This window comes from Dama dama, chromosome 12 (assembly GCF_033118175.1).
Source record: "Dama dama isolate Ldn47 chromosome 12, ASM3311817v1, whole genome shotgun sequence".
Taxonomy (NCBI): domain Eukaryota; kingdom Metazoa; phylum Chordata; class Mammalia; order Artiodactyla; family Cervidae; genus Dama; species Dama dama.
This window is the reverse complement of record NC_083692.1, coordinates 51,138,833-51,158,968: the sequence shown is the minus strand read 5'-3', so window position 1 is coordinate 51,158,968 and position 20,136 is coordinate 51,138,833. Positions and strand designations below refer to the sequence as shown.

At 40.1% G+C, this 20,136-nt stretch overlaps 1 protein-coding gene across 1 annotated transcript in view; it reads left to right on the top strand.

Annotated features, from left to right (window-relative positions):
* The window catches only part of MYO1E (myosin IE), a 212,651-nt gene that overhangs the window by 139,537 nt on the left and 52,978 nt on the right, over nucleotides 1–20,136 (top strand). The window contains exons 10-16 of the mRNA XM_061157271.1: nucleotides 4,436–4,632; nucleotides 8,053–8,133; nucleotides 8,429–8,515; nucleotides 10,801–10,887; nucleotides 12,024–12,191; nucleotides 13,179–13,264; nucleotides 15,666–15,747. Coding sequence (XP_061013254.1) covers nucleotides 4,436–4,632; nucleotides 8,053–8,133; nucleotides 8,429–8,515; nucleotides 10,801–10,887; nucleotides 12,024–12,191; nucleotides 13,179–13,264; nucleotides 15,666–15,747 — 788 coding nt within the window. The remainder of the gene's footprint in view (nucleotides 1–4,435; nucleotides 4,633–8,052; nucleotides 8,134–8,428; nucleotides 8,516–10,800; nucleotides 10,888–12,023; nucleotides 12,192–13,178; nucleotides 13,265–15,665; nucleotides 15,748–20,136) is intronic.

Here is a 20,136-nt window from a genome sequence, read left to right as displayed (position 1 = left end):
GGGATGGAAAACAATAAATGCACAGGGTATCCATAAAGTCTAGAAGCACAACCCAGTAATAACTATGTTTTCATACTTTATGTGCTTTATCCTTCACATTTAACAAATGCATGTATGTGTCCAGGAGGGTCATGAACACTTGCCTTTCAACACTGACCTTTCCGATTTCTTGAGAGTTTCTATAGATGTACATTGGAATTCTCTTGCTTTCTTATAATCCTTTACTGACCCTTTAGGCTGGAGGAAAAGGTCATGGCTTTGACACAGCAAGTATTTTCCTGGCTGCTTGAGCCAAGAAGCCTCCTCAGCCAACTGGATAAAATCCAAGATTGGCAACTGCCGTGAGATCCCCTGATTGAAAGTGGTGTGGGGCTATTGCCATCAGAGAAGACTATGCTTGAAGCCAAAGAGCTTTAACAGAGAAATAGGTCCTTCTCCCAATCATATTGTTTTCTTCCAGTTGGTAATACCTAAACATGGTTCAGGGTAGTACATGATCACAGGTCTCACATCTACCCATTTGCTAGTCAGAATCTGCCTGCAATGCGGGAGACCTGGGTTCAATCCCTGGGTTGGGAAGATCCCCTGGAGAAGGGAAAGGCTACCCACTCCAGTATTCTGGCCTGGAAAATTCCATGGACTGTATAGTCTGTGGGGTTGAAAAGAGTCAGACACGACTGAGCGACTTTGACTTTGACTTTCACTATTGGCCTCTGTAGTAGGAACCACTGTTTCCAATCTGCTGTATTCCTTTCAGGGGAATATTGTGCTCCTAAGAAACTGCTCATATCTCTTCTTTTTTCCCCTACCATTCTATTTTAGTGGGAGTTTATAACATGCTCTACAGTTGATTTTTCCTTCCACATTGTATCTTGGAGATTATTCTATAGCAATTCATTAAGAAGCTTCATTTAAAATATATATATATATATTTTTTGTTTGTTTGTTTGTTTTATAATTGATTTACAATGTGTTAGTTTCAAGTGTACAGCAGAGTGAATCAGTCATGCCTACACATGTCCACTCTTTTTTAGATTCTTTTCTGTATAGGCCGTTACAGAGTAGACCTCCCTGTGCTACACAAGTAGGTTCTGATTTGTTCTGTCCTCTGTGTAGTAGTGTGTATATGTCCATCCCAATCTCCCAGTTTATCTTTCCCCCTCTCTTATTCCCTGGTGACCATAAGTTTGTCCTCTGTTTCTAATTTTGTAATTTGTACCCTTTTCTTGAGATTCCATATATAAGCAATATCATATATTTGTCTTTCTCTGGCTGACTTATTTCACACAGTATGACAATCTCCAGGTCCATCCACATTGCTGAAAATGAGGAAACCCCATCCTTCTCAAAGCTGCATTAGCATTCCACTGCCTGACTGTACTTTAGTGTATTGAACCCATCATCTGTTGGTGGACATAAAGATGGTTTCCTGTTACTCTTCCAATTACTTAAAATGAATAAGCTGGTTTGTGTTATCTTTCTCATATTTGACTTTAATATATGGAATACAGTTATAGAGGGAAGGCTTAGCCAATGTTTTTATAAAGGAAGAAAGCAGACTTTTCTTAGCTATTGTATTGTAGAAAAAAAAAATTGTTAAGACTTTGATTGCAACTGGTCTTCTAAAGCAGAATATTAAGTGCAAATTAGCTTAAGAACTTTGTTGAAGGAAATAAAAATACTACTTAAGTAACCACAGGCGTAGAGTGACAGTGCCCCTTCTTTGCCTATTATCAGTGGGTTAGAAAGCACAGACCCTCAACTCCCAAGGTTGACAAACCACATTTACTTTGCCATTTCTTTTAAATTTGTAACAGGGAGTTTTGTTTTGCTACATCTTTTTGGTTTCTCTCTATTCCCTATACTTAAATGGAAAAATTCAATCCAACTTTGCTTTACACTTGAATGCAGTAGTAGAAATCTATCCTCATTATCAAAATGTGCTAAAACATTCTTTTCTAGCGGGTTCTTTTATGCCCTGCATAATTCTGTTTAACTCTACCAGAGTTATGTCAGCATTTTTAAAATTAATCAGTGCTTTCTCCTTGCTCTCTCTTTCCCAACCCATTCCCCCAGCCTCTGAACTTCCAAACTGCCGCTCCTATCCAGCCATTCTTGCATACACCTTCATAGAAATTCATAGCCGGAACGAAATCAATATGAGCAGCCCTATAGTTTCAGCACCAGGGAAGCCGTAGAAGAAGATACTATACTTGAAAAACATGGCAAGCATATTTTGGAAAAACAAGTACTAGATTTCCTCTCTAGACTTCTTAGCTGTGTCCCTAAGCTTGTGACTCTGATTCTTGACCAAAACTCCCTGCCTTGTTTTTCGAGTGCCTGGGGTCCTTCACTTTTGCCCTGTTCTACTTAAGAAATACGAGGCCTGGAAGGATATTGTTTTCTTGTCAGTCTTGTCAGTCTTGTCTATTTCAAGGAGCCTAGGACTTATGCCATATTGTTTTATTTCTTTAGTTGTGGCCATAATGGTAATGCCATAAACATTTCTACCAACCATTTTAACTGTGTCCCTAGTTTAGCATGGCTGGGGGCTTGGGAGAAGCCCATGTTTCATCTATGTGTTATCTGCCTGGTGAGAGTGATAATAACCAACACTGTAGTTTCTCCGTCATGAAGACCTCCTCGCTAAGTGTCTTTTGATTCTCACGCAAAGCTGCACATGTGATTTACAGGCATCTTATGTCCTTGTTCTGTGCAAGGTAATTTTCATTTTGGCAGAAGACACATCCAGATTCCTAAACATATGTGTGGTGAAACTAAACTTAAAGGAAACTGGCCATTGGCAAATTAGCGTGTTTAATTTTGTTCACATGCCCTTTGAAAAAGGAAGCCCTCTCCCCGTCAGAGCATTTCTGTGCAACAGTCACATAGATGATAAATACCTTGTTCTAGCATTGCACTTTTTCAAAATGCTTTCACTGACTTAATCTCATTGGAAGGTATATACTGAGAAATGTCAGCCTGTTACATTCCAATACCATCTGTGAAACTCAAACAGATTATCTTTATTGGGAGCTTTATGATTTTTGAGCATTATCATAAGGTCTTTAATAAAAATTCCTTTATCAGAGAATTTTGGCAAAACTTTATGCAGAAAAAGAGAATTCATATCCAAGTCCAGAATTTTGATTTGTGTTCATAAAAATCTTTCATTAGTACTGGAAAAAATCTGAGCATTCTTTCACGTCCAGGAATCTCATGCTTGTCATTTATTCATACTAGAGTATTTCGACCAAAAAGTCAAGAAAACCTGTTTGTATCTCTGGGCCCCCTCTTGGTGAGTTTCTTGGCTTGAGACAGTTTGCTGAGCTGTGAGAACCTCACCTTTTCTATCTGAAGGCCACAAGCTATGCCAACTGCATGTCCTTAGTATGGCATGTTTGTTCTGTGGTGTGACTACTACAGTCCCCTCCATTGCTTGTACTCTGCCCCAGGGAAATCTGGTAACATGTGTCTCTAGAAGCCATCCAGGCCCCCTTTGACTCCAGACCAAATATCCCCTACCATTCAATTCCACCGTCAGAATTCATCCTAATCTTTTAATCACCTATCTTGACCTTCATCTCCAGCCAGTTCTCACCTCAGCCGTGTCTCCCCTACCCGGGGTCCTTGCCTTTGCACATCCCACTCTCCTCTCTCCCTCTTCTTTCTTCCTCTGCATTTGTGCAAACCCTGTTCAGCCTTTTAGCCCCTCCCCTTCCCCCCACCAAATCCCACATCTTCTTTGACCACCCCAGCAAACAGTAATATCTCTCTGTCCTAAGTTCCTCCAGGGACTTTATTGCCTGTCCATGTCACATACTCAGCTTTTTGTAGGCTTCTTTATTTGGTAAACTATCTTTGCCCCATCTAAATTGTCTTCAAGATTTCTTAAGTATTTTATATCCTGTCTTCTGTCTTTAGTAACCCAACACATGGTAAGTACTCAATAACTATGTGATTTGTTATCATTATAAGTTTGATGAAATCAGGTGCTTCAAGCTGGGAATGATGATTCTATGAAAACACTGTACCAAAAAGGAAGAAAAACAGTATTTCGAGCCAAAAAAATGTTTCTTCATTTAGTTCCTTCCGGGCTGTCTTGCTGCAGACTTGGAAAGATGTCCATTTTAGGCATTTGGCTGTGATCTCAGTAGGGGGGGATTGATTTGCCACCCTTCTTGGATCCCTGATTTGTATTATTGAAAGTCTCGGTCATCATAGGAATTGACTCATGTAATAGAAAAATTGGGAAAAGTTAAAATGGATGGATGTGTGTGAGATCTCTGATAAGCAGTCTTCATTACAGTGAAAGATCTTGGAGGCTAATGATGGTTGGTATCTTGCATGTGTGCACACACATGTCTTCATGTATTTGTGAGAGGAATTGTTAAAAATCTGAAAGACAGTCATGTTTTTGTTTTGTTTTGTGTAGTTTTGGCTTTTCCTGCCTATCTCCTGGGGATCAACCAGGACCGGTTGAAAGAAAAACTAACAAGCCGACAGATGGACAGCAAGTGGGGAGGCAAGTCAGAGTCTATCCATGTGACCCTCAACGTAGAGCAAGCCTGTTACACCAGGGATGCACTTGCCAAGGCCCTGCATTCCCGGGTCTTTGATTTCTTGGTAGATGTAAGTAAACACAGATTGACATTGTTGGGGCTTCATATTCTAATGTCATGTAAAGAGTAAAACATCTCAGAGCTTTGTTTTCACGTTTTGGCTCATTCCTTATGTGATCATCACTTTACTCCTCCATGTTTTATCCTCACACTGGAACCATTTTTTACTTTTCCACTTTTACTTCTAGTATTGTCCAGCAAAAAAATATGGTAACAGCTTTTTGTGGACAAAATATTTAGTAAAGCCAGAACTACAGACCAGAAAAAGGGGAGCCCCACTGTCGTAAATCTTTCAGCTTAAAGGTTTAGAATTTTGTATTTGTCATCTATTGTTATGTTACAAATTAACCCAAAACTTAGTGGCTTAAAATAGCAAGCATTTATTTTTTCACTGTTTCTGTGGGTCAGCTATTTGGAGGTGACTTAGTTTGGTGGTTCTGGCTCAGAGATGAGAGGGCAAAAAGATGCTGATTCGAACTACAGGGCTTGATGAGGGTTGGAGAATCTGGTTCCAAGATGGCGTCTTCATATGTCTATTGGCAGGATGCCTCAGTTCCTTGCTACATGGGCGTCTTTTTTGGAGCTGCTTGAATATCCTCACAACATGGGAGTTGATTTCCCCCAGAATGAGTAAGAGAAAGAGCAAGGAAGAAGCTGCAAAGATTTTGATGTCCTAATCTTGGACTCAAATATTGCCACTCTGTCAGCTTCTGTTCATTAGAAACAAGTCACTAAGGACAGCCCACAGTTAAGAGCAGAGGATTTAATTTCCAATTTTGGGGGGAGAGGAGTGTCAAAGACTTTTTGGACGTATTTTTTAAACTACCACAGACTTTTAAAATGATGGTGTAACCATACAGATATTATATCTAAATATGCATATGCATACATATTTATATATGTATATAACTTATAGATTCTGAAAAGTAGTCTCTCAGCACTGCCACTGACAGTGATAGTCTGTGTTAATCACTGTAGCTTGTAAATGGTTAGAATAATAATAACAGGCACTTACATAGCACTTACTACATGCCGGATACTGGTCTAAGTATTTTAGAAAAAAAAATAATTCTTACAACAACTCTGTGACATAGATATTATTATCTTTATTAAACATATAAGCTAACTCTGAGGCACAGAGGGGTTCGGGAACTTCCCGAAGGTCACACCACTATTAAGTGATAAATCTAGGACTTAAACCCAGGTAATTTGGCAGAGCTCCAGCTATTTCACTCCTCTACTTTTTATATATTTCAGCCAGAAAGAACCCCAGGGGAACCCCAGTCAACGGACAACAGGCTGGCCATTAGGTCCAGAAAGTCAGTGTTTCACTCCAGGCAACATCTGTAAGGCTTAAAGTATTGTTGGGTGTGTTTAGGGTTGAGTAGGTCAGAGCAGGGTAGGGTAAATATTCTGTGTACTTCTTATGGTTATATTAATGATAAGATTGCTTAGAAAGGTCAGGGTTATACAAAACATTAGTCATGCTTTTAACTTGTCCAGGCCCGTCATTATACTAACAAGGGAATCTTAGCCCGAGAATTGGTGATTTCACCCAAGGCCATCCAGCAGGAGGGTTGTGCTGAACTGGGATTAGAACCTACATCTCTTGTCTCTGTTCAGTGAACCTTCCAGTGCTGGCCTTCCCACTTTATTTCCTTTCTGTCTTCCCTTGATTGTGTGGTGTAATGGGGCAGATGCCCTGTATAAGTGATACTAATTGGAGCTGACATTTATTAAGCCCTGACTCTGTGCCAGGCACTGGGCTAAGTGCTATACATCATTACCTGTTGGCTGATAAAAGATGAATGTCATTTTCTTTGCCTGGAAAACAACTCTGGTACTTAAAAATTCCTCCAGTTATTCTCAACCCCCAGGAATTTTTCTCTTACATTCCTCCCTCCCCTGCAGGCCTGACTGACCCCCTCTAACCTACACCCGCCTCCTAACATTGTCTGTTTCATTGATAACACATCTCTTTTCACAGTGGTCAAGAACACAGATATAATCATCATACTACTTAAATTGAATTCCAGACCCTTCCTCTTATCCAGTGTGGTTTTATACATTATGATGTTATCAGTGTCATTAAGAGGATTGTAGCGAGAACTAAATGAAACAACACTTGGGAAGCCCTTCCCAAAGCCTGGTGAATGTTGAATCCATGTAAAGTTGCTTTTCATTACCATCACTTTAATACTAATTAATGGCATTACTGTCCACAGTTGCCTCTGAGAATAAAGACTGTCTTGTTGACACTTCCTGCCATATTATGTTAGATGATCATTAACTGACTACAGGGCATACCTTGTTTTATTATGCTTTGTAGATACTTGTTTTTTTTACAAACTGAAGGTTTGTGGCAACTCTGTTGAACAAACCTATCAGTGCCACTTTTCTGACAACATTTGTTCATTTCATGTCTCTGTCACATCTCGGTAATTCTGGCAATATTTCAAACTCATTATTATATTTGTGATGGTGCTCTGTGATCAGTGATCTTTGATGTTACTACTATGACTTGCTCGGGCTTCCCTGGTAGCTCAGACGGTAAAGCGTCTGCTTACAATGCAGGAGACCTGGGTTCAATCCCTGGGTCGGGAAGATACCCTGGAGAAGGAAATGGCAACCCACTCCAGTACTCTTGTCTGGAAAATCCCATGGACGGAGGAGCCTGGTAAGCTGCAGTCCTTGGGGTCGCGAAGAGTCAGACACAACTGAGATGTTTCAAACTTTTTCGTTATTATATTTGTGATGGTGCTCTGTGATCAGTGATCTTTGATGTTACTGCTATGACTTGCTAAAGGCTCGGGTGCTAGCTTTTTTTTTTTTTTTTTTTTTTAGCAATAAAGTAATTTTTAATTAAAGTATGCACATTTTTTTATATGTAATGCTACTTAAAAGACTGCACTTAATAAACTACATACAGTATAGTATAAGCATCTTTTATATGCACTGGAAACAAACAAAAGAAAGGTATGACTCACTGTTTGTGATATTTGCAGTATTGCAGTGGTCTGGAACCAAACCCACGGTGTCTCTTATGTATGCCTATACTGGATGGGGTTAATGGAAAGGATATTTACAAATCCTGCAATATTGGTTCTTTTTGTGAAACAGGTTTCACAAGATGATATTTTCTTCTAATTCTCAAGACTTCCTGAGAAAAACTAGTTCTGCCAGAAGTGAATGATTTTCATCATGAAGCAAATTTTTTTTTCTACAATGCTACTTTTTTTTTTTAAGATTCTGGTGGTTTTCCCACAAACTTGACATTGCACTGAGGCCTTTTTTAAGGGGCAATTCATCTGTCTTCTTGTCTGCTTCCGTTTCCATAGGCAGTAGTATCTGCTTTTCTTATCCCCATGCATGCCCATTTTTAATATGACTATGAAAGGAGTTAATTACCATGCTGGTTACTTTCTTCTAGTCTATCAACAAAGCAATGGAAAAGGACCACCAGGAATACAACATTGGCGTCCTAGACATCTATGGCTTTGAAATATTTCAGGTAAGACCAGCTTGAGTAATTAAAGACAAAGAAGGGTAATGCTTTTTACCTGGCTTGAAAGAAATAATTCTAGGTAATGAAAAAAAAAAAATCATTGTGGCTTACTTTTGCCTTTTTGAGTTCTTCATGTACCTATACTAAATTAGTATCTCCTAAATATAAACTATGCTGTTTCTACTGATGCCGCCAACATTTCTGTTAAGCTTTTTCACTAAATCACTCAAGAAGTGACTTTAAAATGATTTTGCAGAAACAAGTACATAAAAGTAACACTTTGTCTTTTTCTTTTCTTCAGAAAAATGGCTTTGAACAGTTTTGTATCAACTTTGTTAATGAAAAATTACAGCAGATTTTTATTGAACTCACATTAAAGGCAGAACAGGTGAGTAGTCCCTCTTCCTTCATCTTCTTCTGTATCTAATTTGTTTTGAAGGGTATAGATCTCTCTCTTTTGGTAATAGGTTCATATTATAGTTTTTTTTATTAGAAAATGTACTTAATAGAGTCAGGCAGAAAAACCATATGCCACTGTGACATTTTAGTCTGAAGTATAAACACCATCTGCTACATTTTCTTTCTCTGTAAGTAAATGATGCTGTGAAGTTGGACTTATGACTGGTTGTTTTTACTACTCTATGACTCATTGACCAAGTGGAAATGGAAACCTATTCCAACCCCAATTGCCTATGGCATATACTGTGTTCCAAAGGAAAACTTGGTTTTCTCGGATTTGCTCTGCTCCCAATCTAACATAAAAATAAATGTGTCTTTAACAAAGCTGGTATTTAAATTCTGACTTGAGGTTACTTATCTTGTTTTTACTACCTACTGAAAGTCCAGTACAAGTTCCCTTTTATTCTGGTGCCTACTGTTTTTTCATTTCTTAGATTGCTATAGGGTACAACCAACCAGATAGCTTAAAACAATAGATATTTTTTTCTCTCCCAGTCCAGGCGGCCAGAATTCAAACTCAAGATGTTGCTAGGGTAGCACTCTTTCCAGAGGCTATAGGGGAAATTCTTCCTTGCCTCTTGCAGCTCAAGGTGCTCCTGGCATTCCTTGCCTTTGGGCAGCATGCCTTCAGCCTCTGTCTGTGTCTTCATGTGTCCATTTTCTCTCTGTGTCCAAATCTTGCTCTCTCTTCTCTTACAAAGACACCAGTCTTTGGATTTAGGGATCACCCTAAATCCATGATAATTTCATTATGAGATTCTTAGCTAATTATATCTCTAGATATCCTATTTCCTGACATTTTGGGGGTTCTAGATGGACACAAAATCTTGGGGAACACATTCAACCCACTGCACATATTCGAGGCTGTTTGAAGAATGCTTCTTCATGGAAGTGTTCATGTGTCTGCTTAGGAACACCAGTGATGAATAGTTTTCATAGAAAACTCTGCTCTGGAATTCTTCCACTCCTCAGAGTAGCTAGAGCCAAACCCCAAGAGTGGACGTGGTAGAGACTGAGATGGGAGAAGGCAGAGGTTGAGTCACAGAGGAACTTTGTAGGGCACGGCCAAGACTTCAGAGTAAGAATGATGGGAAGCCATTGGAGGATTTTCAGTAGAGTGTGATGCCATCTGATTTGTTTTTGACCAGTTGGCTTTGACTCTGTGCACTTAGACAGGGCAGGCTGAGGCAGGGGAGGACAAACAAGAGTAGAAGTTTCAAAACCAGACTCCCGGGGAGACCAAGCAGGAATGGTGAGGCATAGACAGTGACAGCTACAGTAGAGGTGGGGACATGGTGAGAGGGGATCAGATTTGGTTTATATTTTGCAGAATGAGTCAGTGTGACTTGCTCTCAACATAATTAGCTGAGGAAAGCAGAGTCGCAGATGATTTTATCTTGATTGCAGCTTGAATAACAGGACCAGTGGGGAGACTGTTTACTGAATGGTAAGATGATGAGGAGAGCAGTTGGTTGGAGACAGTGGAGGGATGTAGGGCCAGAGCACTGCTGAATGTGGTAGATATGAGAGGCCTGTTATCCCTGAGTGGAAATTCCAGTATGTGAAAAAAAATGTGACTCTGGAACTCAGGGGGCCGGTCTAGACTAGAGAAACACTTTCAGGTGTCATAGCCTATAGGTATTATTTTAAGCCACGGAGTTGACTGGAATTACCTAAAGAGAAAAGGTTGAGAAAATAAGGCTGGGAAATTGAGCCCTGAGAGCCCCCATCATATAAAGATCAGGGGGTGGAGGGGAGAGCCAGCACTGGATGCTAACAAAGCAAGACTGATGAGGAACGAGGGAAACCAGGAGAGTGTGATGATGTTCATGATGTTTAATGAGCAACTGACCTGAATGAGGGGCCTTCCTTTTAAGTACCTAGATGCTAATCTGTACTTCTGTTCTGTTAAGTTCAAAGAGATTATTTCATAACTGGACCTATGGGTTAAGCCATTTTTAATTGCCATCTTTGTATGTCACAAACAATTTGTATGGAAGCAATTTTATATGGTTCTAACCAAACATAAAAATTACCAAGCAATGAAATTCTCTTTTCCTCTTCCTTTTAGAAAATATTAGTATTGCTAGTTTTTATGGGAGGGATCCAGGTTTTTCTTTCCTGATGATTTATGTGCCTGTGATATCCATCTGTGCTGAACTCTAGCTGGTCTTCACTGAGTCATAATGAAAATTCCTGCTTTCTGTCCTATAGGAAGAATATGTGCAAGAAGGCATTAGATGGACACCCATCGATTACTTTAATAACAAAGTTGTATGTGACCTCATTGAGAACAAAGTTGTAAGTATCAGTCTGGTGTGTCTCTTCACTGTTCACAGGTTTACACTAAGTGAGTTTTCGTTCTCTCTGTCATTGTATTAGAATAGAGAGAGTGAGAACTCTGATTGAAGAGAGGTTTTTTGTTTGCTTATTTGGCTGTGCCTGGGTTTTGTTGTGGTATGTGAGATCGAGTTCCCCGACCAGGGATTGAACCCAGGCCCCCTGCACTGGGAGTGTGGAGTCAGCCACTGGACCACCAAGGAAATCCTCGATGCAGAGAGTTTTAGCAATTACATTTATTTTGCTTTTATGTATATGCGTGAAAACAGGGTTTTATTCTTACAGTTAATATATACATGTGTATATAAGTACATTATCAATTTATGAATGGAAGTTGTTACTGAATTTTAAGAGGAGACAGCTATCACTTATGTTGATGGCATAGTATATGAAGAGATACAAAATTGGCCCTGCCTTCCAGACCATTTATACAACTTCTAGGACTTTAGCCGTAGAAATTATTCAAAAGAAAATAAAGGGGCATAGACAGATCTGTACAGTACTATTTTGTTTTGTTTTTTATAAAAGTCCCAAACTGGCAATGGTAAAACCATTCATAGAGAATTCAGTCCTTAAATAAATTATAGCATACAAGAACAGGGAAACATAGCAATCAAAATAATAAGTATAAAGACTGTGTAAAACAGGAGATTATTTGTAAACTAGTGCTATGCAGAAAAGGCGATATATGATAGAATGTGTCCAGTATGTATTATCCATGTCTATATGGACAACAAGCTGAAAACAAACATTAAGAAATGAATTAGGATCAAAGAAAAATGGCTTTCTTCAGAGTTTTAAAAATCAACTTAGTACAATAAAAGTGAGCAGATAATGATCTTTCTGTGTGTGACTTTGAATAGAACTTTGGGAAATTAAACTTTTCTTTTTGAAATGGACTTTGTTCCATTGTTAGATCTAAGAGGTGGCTCCCATTTGGGATTACTAATAGCATCCTTCCTCAAAGGGAAAGACTGACTTCCAAGATGGTATCTTAAGTCTCGGGAGCTGTTTCCTTGCTTAAGGAAAGTCCTAATGAACATGGTATGTTTTAAAACAGTCAGTAAACTGGGGCTTTGCTTTCTTGGTCCTATCAGAACCCTCCTGGGATCATGAGCATTCTGGATGATGTATGTGCCACGATGCACGCGGTGGGTGAGGGGGCGGACCAGACGCTGCTCCAGAAACTCCAGATGCAGATTGGGAACCATGAGCACTTCAACAGCTGGAACCAAGGCTTCATTATTCACCATTATGCTGGGAAGGTATGGCCAGGGAGCAGGGCTTCAACAAAGGGGAAGTTACCTGTATTAAGCCTTTGGGTATGTAATCTGTTTTCTCATGAGGCAACCGAAAAGTGTCCATATAGTTTTATCTGCCTCACTGTGTTTTATTGATCCATCATTCATTCATTCAACATGGGGCTTATGAAATATTTGGAGAGACAAGCAAAAGATAGTATACACTGCTGTGTATTTTTTAACATGAATCACCCTTATATAACGTAAATATGAATCAGCATATATATTAACTGCTGAAGGAATGAGCTTTCGTCTTGCCTCTTATGCAAGCCTGCATTTTTTTTACTTGCCCATCTTCCTTGGGAGTATAAATAAGGACCAGGGGTTTGTTCTTATAAAATGCATGAGTACTGGGTGTTACTGCATTACCAGGCTTTGTGTGGGTGCTGGTGACACCCAGATAAGTAAACTGAGGTCATGATATTTGGAGACTTCACAGTACTGTGGAAATTCATTGGTCTCACTCTTCATCACAATTAATCTCTTGTTAACCAGGGAGGATCCTTGAGCATGAGGTTGTAGCTAAATTGATCTAACTCTAACACCATTCATAGGAGAAATCAGAAAGCCTCAGATGACATGGCCCACTGCAGTGGATTAGTGTGCACAGTTTCATTTTATTCCATCTTAGCTAAAATTTAGGGAAAGAATTCAGTGTATTATTTACACACCCGTATATCTGTAGAAGAAGGGCTATGTAATTGTGAGAGCTGGGGGCCTGGTGATGTATCTTTTGGATTGTGTATGCAATCAGCATCTCCAGGCCATCACCAACTAAGTCATCTAGCAAGTAAAACATGCACAGCCTTAGTGTGACATATCGGGATGAAAGGCCATTTGTTAACATCTGAAAATATACATATTCCGTGAAAGATAGCCATGCTGGCTTGGATGTTTTGTTCAATGAAATAGTTAAAAGATAAAATTTGATTTCTTTCCATTCTTGGTAAGGTATCCTATGACATGGATGGCTTTTGTGAGCGGAACCGTGATGTGCTTTTTATGGATCTGATCGAGCTTATGCAAAGCAGTGAGCTGTAAGTGTGTTTACCTTATCTGACACAGAGGTTTGATCAGATTTTTAGTTTTAGGACGAACTTGTGATGTTTGACTGGTCAGCATTTTGCTTCCTTGTGCTGTTGGGTCGGAGTTATCATTAGACAATTTGACTTCTTAAAATAGTTATCCCCCCAATCTTAGTCTCTCTCTTATCCTTAATACTTCCCACCCCACATTCTAAGTGTCATCTACAAGCCCTTCAGGGTCTCCAGCTTCATCATGTTCAATGGTATTATCTAGAAGAAGTGCCCATCCTGGGACTGGGTTGGGATAGCCATGTAATCTACGAGTGGAATAGTCTGGTTCTGTGAAACTTGGCCCTTGGAATATCATCCTAAGAATTCTCCTCAGTTGCTCAGTTTTTAAAAATGCTAATGGCTTAGCTACACCCAAGTTAACATGAGTTGCTAAAGCACTTGAGAAACGGCTCAAGAACTCAGGGAAGGACACTCAGAGATCCATTTTAACTCCCCAGACCCTGACTAAGCTGTGGTCATAGAAGCAGTGGGAATACCACACCCCGCTCCCTGCCCCCTGCAAGCTGCTGGAACACTCAGGACCTGCTTTGCCATGTCCTTTCCTTCCCTGTTACCTGCAAAGGTCCCCGTGGTCCTGGGTAATGGATGTCAGGCGTCATTTACGTGATCAAGCGTCTCTATGCCAGGCAAATGCAGTATTGCACAGTCTTCCAGTTTTTACAAGTTTTAGAGCTTCCTCCAAGTAATAGTGTCCTTTTAGTCTCTTACTTCAACTAGCATAATATCAGGGTTAACTGCTTTAATCAACAGCTGCAAGCATGATTATTTTCTAGAAAGGGCCTGACTTCTATGAATGCAAAATTGAGTTTCATTTTTGTCCACAGTTCAAATTTCTGCTCTGTTTAATCCCCTTCCCCTCCCGCCAGCCTCCACTTCTCCCCAGCCCGCATCTTCCCAGGCTTGTACTTCCTTGGCACTCACACCCCTCACTTCAGAGATTTCTTCATTCAAAACATAAAAATCTATTTGCTCTTAAAAGGTCAGGTAAACCACAAATCCTGGCTTGTGGGGTTTATGATAATCAGGTGCAGACATGCTTTCAGAGATTTTTTTTTAATTATTAAAATTACTGCCAACTTCAAGAGTTATTGATGCTTCCATCTAAAACTCGTGTCGTGTAGACATGGTCTATTGTTTAGAAAACACATGTGCTGTAAAAATCTATAATTGTGTCTGGTGAGGTTTAAAGTAGATTATTACTGGGGAGACTTCCTGGAAAATTCATGATGCCCAGTAAGTCACTTGGGCTTCCCTGGTGGCGCAGATGGTAAAGAATCTGCATGCAATACAGGAGACCCGGGTTCAATCCCTGGGTCGGATAGATCCCCTGGAGAAGGAAATGGCAACCCACTCCAGTATTCTTGCCTGGAGAATTCCATGGACAGAGGAGCCTAGCAGGCTAACGTCCACAGGGTCGCAAAGAGTTGCACACAACTGAGCCACTAGCACTATTACTCCTACTAAAAAGTCACTTAGGAGGAATTTACATGGATCACATTCATTCCATCAGTCAGTCAGTCAGCAAGTATTTATTGAGCACCTACTGTGTTCAAGGTAGAGGTTATGTTCCAGACACTGGGTACACTACATTGACTAAGACATTGTCCTTGCCCTGTGTCCTTTGAGGCAGGCATATCAACAGATGCAGCTCAGTTACACTTACTAACGAAGATACATTCAGCCAGCAAAGCATTAGTGAATTAGCTTCACTTAAAATTGCTCATACTCAAAAGCACAGTTCGTCAGGGTCTTTTGCTTGAAGGGAGGGATGGTAGAAAGAGTGGCCTATTGGCATCTAGTGGGCAAAGGCCACTGATACTGTGAAACATCCCATGTTATGTAAAGCACCCCCACCCCCACTCCTGGGGTCCCAACACAGAATTATCCAATCCCGAGTATCCTTAGCACCAAGCTTGAGAAACCCTGCTTTAGAGCAAAGCAGAATCTGCATTGAATCTGGACAATTCATACACATTCCTGTGTTACGGCCTATCTTATTTAACTCAGCAAATTCACACTCAGCCCCCTCTGATGTGTCCTGCTGCCGAGGTGTGTCTCAATAATAGTGGGTGGGAAAACATAAAGGGCAGAGTTTAAAATTTTATTTTTCCAATTTTATTTTCCAAGATGCTTCTATCTTAGAATTCTTCTCTGTGTTCCTCTTGTCCACTGCTTTATTTTTTCTAAGTCTTTAACTTGATGGATTGTGCTTTGAGTCAGGTGGCCGTTCTGTAGTCAAGGTTCTATGCTTCTGGATGACTCTCACTTCTCTATGGAAGAAGGTGTTCCAGCCCCCAAGGTACTTGCTGATTGCTAATCGGTTGTCTCTCTTTTTTTCCAGACCTTTTATAAAGTCTTTATTTCCAGAAAATCTGCAAGCTGACAAGAAAGGGCGCCCAACTACTGCCGGAAGCAAAATAAAGGTTTGTTCTATTTTGGAAAATTTATGGATTCCTGTAAGAGGTAGGATTTTCTGGGACTCAGGAACCATAGCCCTGGGCCAGGCTAAGGTCAGTGAGATGCAACAGATTGGTTACAGAAGATGGCCAGAAGTGATGTTGCTGCTCGAGAAAGGGTTACAGGATACTAGCTGGATTTGACTTGGCTGTACTAAAACCCCAAAGGGATATTAAGTAGCGCGTAGCTTAATAGTCAGCAGATGATAATCAGCTACTTTCTAAGAGGAAATGGCTTTGCGCTGAGTCTAGGAGAATTCACATTAATCTATCAGAGAAATTTTATGATCTAGAGCCATATTTTGGATTTTGGTGATGGTTTTCCACACCAGACCCCAAAACTCCACCAAGTACTTTATACATACCTAAAATTCTACTGGGCCTTTTAAGGGGAATTTCTGCACTTTCCTCACGGGACCTTGCAGGCCCTTCTTTTTGTGAATTACAGGCACCTTGGCCCCACAGTATCTCAGAATCAGAGGAATTCTTAGTATCTTTTGTTCTTTTTTTTTTTTGGCTGTGCCTTGCAGCATGCATGATCTTAATTGCCAGACCAAGGATCAAACCCATGCCTCCTGCATTGGGATCTTTGAGTCTTAATCACTGGACAACCAGGGAAGTTCTCTTACTATTTCTTGGAAGCCTCTCGTGGGGTGTGCACTGAATTATCAGAGGCCTTGTGTGGTAAAATTGTCCCTAACAACACTCTGAACTTAAAGGTTGTGTTGAACACACTCCATCATGTAATTTTTTGAAAACCAGTCAGTAAACTTCTTCTTTTTTAATTATACCAGATGAAAACACTTTTAAAATTATATATTTATTTTTAACTTTTATTTTATATTAGGGTATAGTCGATTTACAATGTTGTTTTAATTTCGGGTGTATAGCAAAGTGATTCAGTTATACGTATCCCATATAGGTTATTGCAGAGTATTGAGTAGAGTTCCCTGTGCTATACAGTAGATCCTTGTTGATTATCTATTTTACATATAGTAGTGTGCATATTAAAAATGGTTTTTTAAAGAATCATACCAATAAAATACCACCCTGTCTTTATAATCAATGGTATCATCAAGTGATTAACAGTAGGGGCCTGGGGTTCGTCATAAGTGTTCAAATCTCTCACCACATGGATTGCCAAAAAATTACCTAAATTCTCAGTGCTTCTTTTGCCTTCTCTGTAAGGTAGAGATTTTAGTACCTAATCTCAGGAGGGATACTGTGGTAATTAATTTCATAATCCATCTAAGGCACACACTGCCTGAAACATAAGAAACACAAAAGTGTATGTTCTCACGTTACATCTACTGCATCTGTCCCGTCCTTCTCTCCCGTGCTTCTTCATCTCTGGTTAATTCTCAGTGGACACTTGATGCGCCCATGCTGACTGCCCACCTGGACTGTCCTCCCCCACCACCAGTTGGGCAGCCAGATCCTACCTGCCCTTCTCATCCTTCTCGATAACCTGAGCTCTGTGGATACGGTGGTTGTTCCTGTCTGTTCTGTTCACTGGCTTTTTCTTCTCTGAACCTTTCAAGAAAATGGAAGCCGGCCTCCCCAGCCTCTGAGGACACAAACACTGTAATGTCACAGCAATAAGACAATCCCATCCAGAGGAGCCTCAGGTTTTGTGGAGGAAGTCGATGCAAGCTGGGTCTTGAGTTAGAGGGTAGAGTCCCCTGGGGGATGAAGGACAATCCTGTTCAAGGAACTGGAGACATAGAATGTCCTGGGACAGAGTTTGGATGGAGTTCCCTGGGGCAGAGAGGAGATGCAGTTCTCACAAAGCCCCAGATGTTGACCTCTGCACGGCTCTGACTCATAGCTATCACTTCTGGGTCCTGGAGGAGGATTCGCTTTAGGCTGGAAACTCTGGTCACAAGACTGTCACACATTCACATCCGAGGGGCCGAGATCATCAAGGCTGCAGTGACTCACTTTCAAGTGGTCTGGATCCTCAGTCCAGCTTATTTCCTATAAAAAGGAGGGCAGGAGCAGGGGCATTTCTCTCCTCCTCGGAAGACTTGAACCCTTTGCCTCCTTATTCTTATCTAGTTGAATGCTCAGAGTTGCCCCCTTCCAGGTGTACTCAGAATGTTCTGGATTGCTATGGTTGGGGGAGTTAGCAAGCTTGTTGAGGGACACTGGACTCTACATATTCTCACCTCCAATGGTCCCTCCTTGGTGAACCATGCGGCCTCTGGCTGTCTGACGTTCTGTCTCCACATAGGAGTGAGTCTCCCTGTTTTATGTCTCCTAAGTCACCTCTTAGAGATGCATAGCTCTGGCCCAATCTCTTACATCTTTCATAACCTCAGTATTTTGCAGATGCTAAGCATCATCTTTTTAAAAATTTTTTTATTAAAGTATAGTTGATGTACAATGTTGTGTTAGTTTCAGATGTACAGCAAAATGATTGTTATACATATATATGTATAACTTTTTTAGGTTCTTTTCCTTTATAGATCATGACAAAATATTGAGTATAGTTCCCTGTGCTATACTGGAGGTCCTTGGTTATTTTATATATAGTAGCTACATATCATCTTAATGATATCTTGGAGGTATAAGTGTTTAAAGGGATCCTGTATTCCTTAGAAGAAAAATTAATGTTCAAGGTAGCTTTAATATTGGGTATTTTACGTATTCTAATTCTTTAAAATGTGAAAGTGTTCTGTAGAATTTAATTTATAGAATATTTGGTGAGAACTTCCATTATCTTTGTTTATAAAGTGTATTCTTTATTTAATAACATGTGATTGTTGAGGCTTTCCTAAATTCTACATTGTCATGACTAAAAGGGACCAGTTTTGAAATTAGAGCCAAAGGTTGATGCTATTGGGAGAAAGAATGGAGCTCAGAGTTGGCAAAGTAGACTGGGCTGGTAGCTTTATCTAAGTGGGCCTGGCCTCTAAAGGAGCAGATGTGACAGGAGATGCAAGTGCCATGAGGTGATAGGACCAGTAGACATTAAACATCTATTCCAACCTGCACATTGAGATAGTAGTAATATTCTAGTTCTGCTTAGTTTATAGATGGGAAACTGTGGTCCAAAGAAATTTAGTGATTTGTCAGACAGCTTGCAAAGAGCAGAGCCAGGATCCTAGTTCAGACTTGCCAACAATCTACATGGAGGGTAGAATGAGGAGCTATCTCCCTAAGGAGTATCACCTTTGCTTACTGTTTGGTCTGCATATTTTGATGGCCACTTCTGCTCAGTAGAAGTAGCTTTGGTACTTCTACCAAAGTACCAAGTAGCTTTGGTAGCTTTATGTTCTAAGTCATGGGCTTTTCTTGTCTGGAGTCAGAGTAAATTCAAACTGTGGCTTCCCCACCACCTCAGGGGACATCTATAGTTGACCCATAGCTAAGTACAGGATAATTGTGATGGTTAAGATAAATTATTTTTTGCTCAAATTAATCATCCCACAAACTAAAGGCTTCTGTCTAATCCTGACCCTCCCAGTTAATTCCTTTTGGTATTACAATAAATTATTCATTATCTTCCTTAGGAAGGAGGAAGGCATTGTGTGGTTAGGGAGAAAACTTGCTAGCTCACAGACTTGGGTTCAAGCCTCACTGCTGTTGCTTACTAATTGTGTTATCTCGAGCAATACTTTATTTAAGGCCCCATTTTCTCATCTAAAAAAATGGGAATGATAATCTTGAGTCATAAAAAAGAAAATCCATGTGTCTAGTCCATGAAGCATTTTCAGTACATTACTATTTTGAGCTGGAAAGAACTGTGTCAAGTGGCATATAAACTTAAGTCAAACTTGCCCCTGTGTTTTCAACTTGCTAGGTTGAAAAGAGATGCTCTTAAATGCTTAGGACTCAATAGTGTGCCAAGTTATTCTTAAAAATAAGAGTTTGGAATTAAAAAAAAATACAATCTCTCATCAACAAGGAACTTAAGTCACTGTACATTTTCATCATGGAGCTTTGCTTTGCTCGTACAGCCTCTGCACCTCTGCTCTGAATTCCAGGCCTTGCAAATAATGCCATATTCTGCATATCTAAAATGGAGAACTTTTGCTTTGAAAACACTGGAGTTTTTCTCAAGGGTTTCGGATTTCCCAAACCCTTGAAAATAGAAAAGTTCTAATTGAAAGAGGGTTGTCTACTGCAGGCAAGTCCCTTCTGCTGACTTGGTAATGGTTTTCTGGCTTTAGAGATCCTTTCCTCTATTTTCTTTTAGAGGTTTTCTCTCTTCACGCTGATTTGCTTGGAATGAGAGTTTGTGCGTGCCCCATTCTTGGATCCATGGGGTGTGCTCAGCTGTGGGGATAGAAATGCTGATGTGGGCTCTGATGTATTTTTCATTTGAGATACTCATGATTTGAAATATGTCAT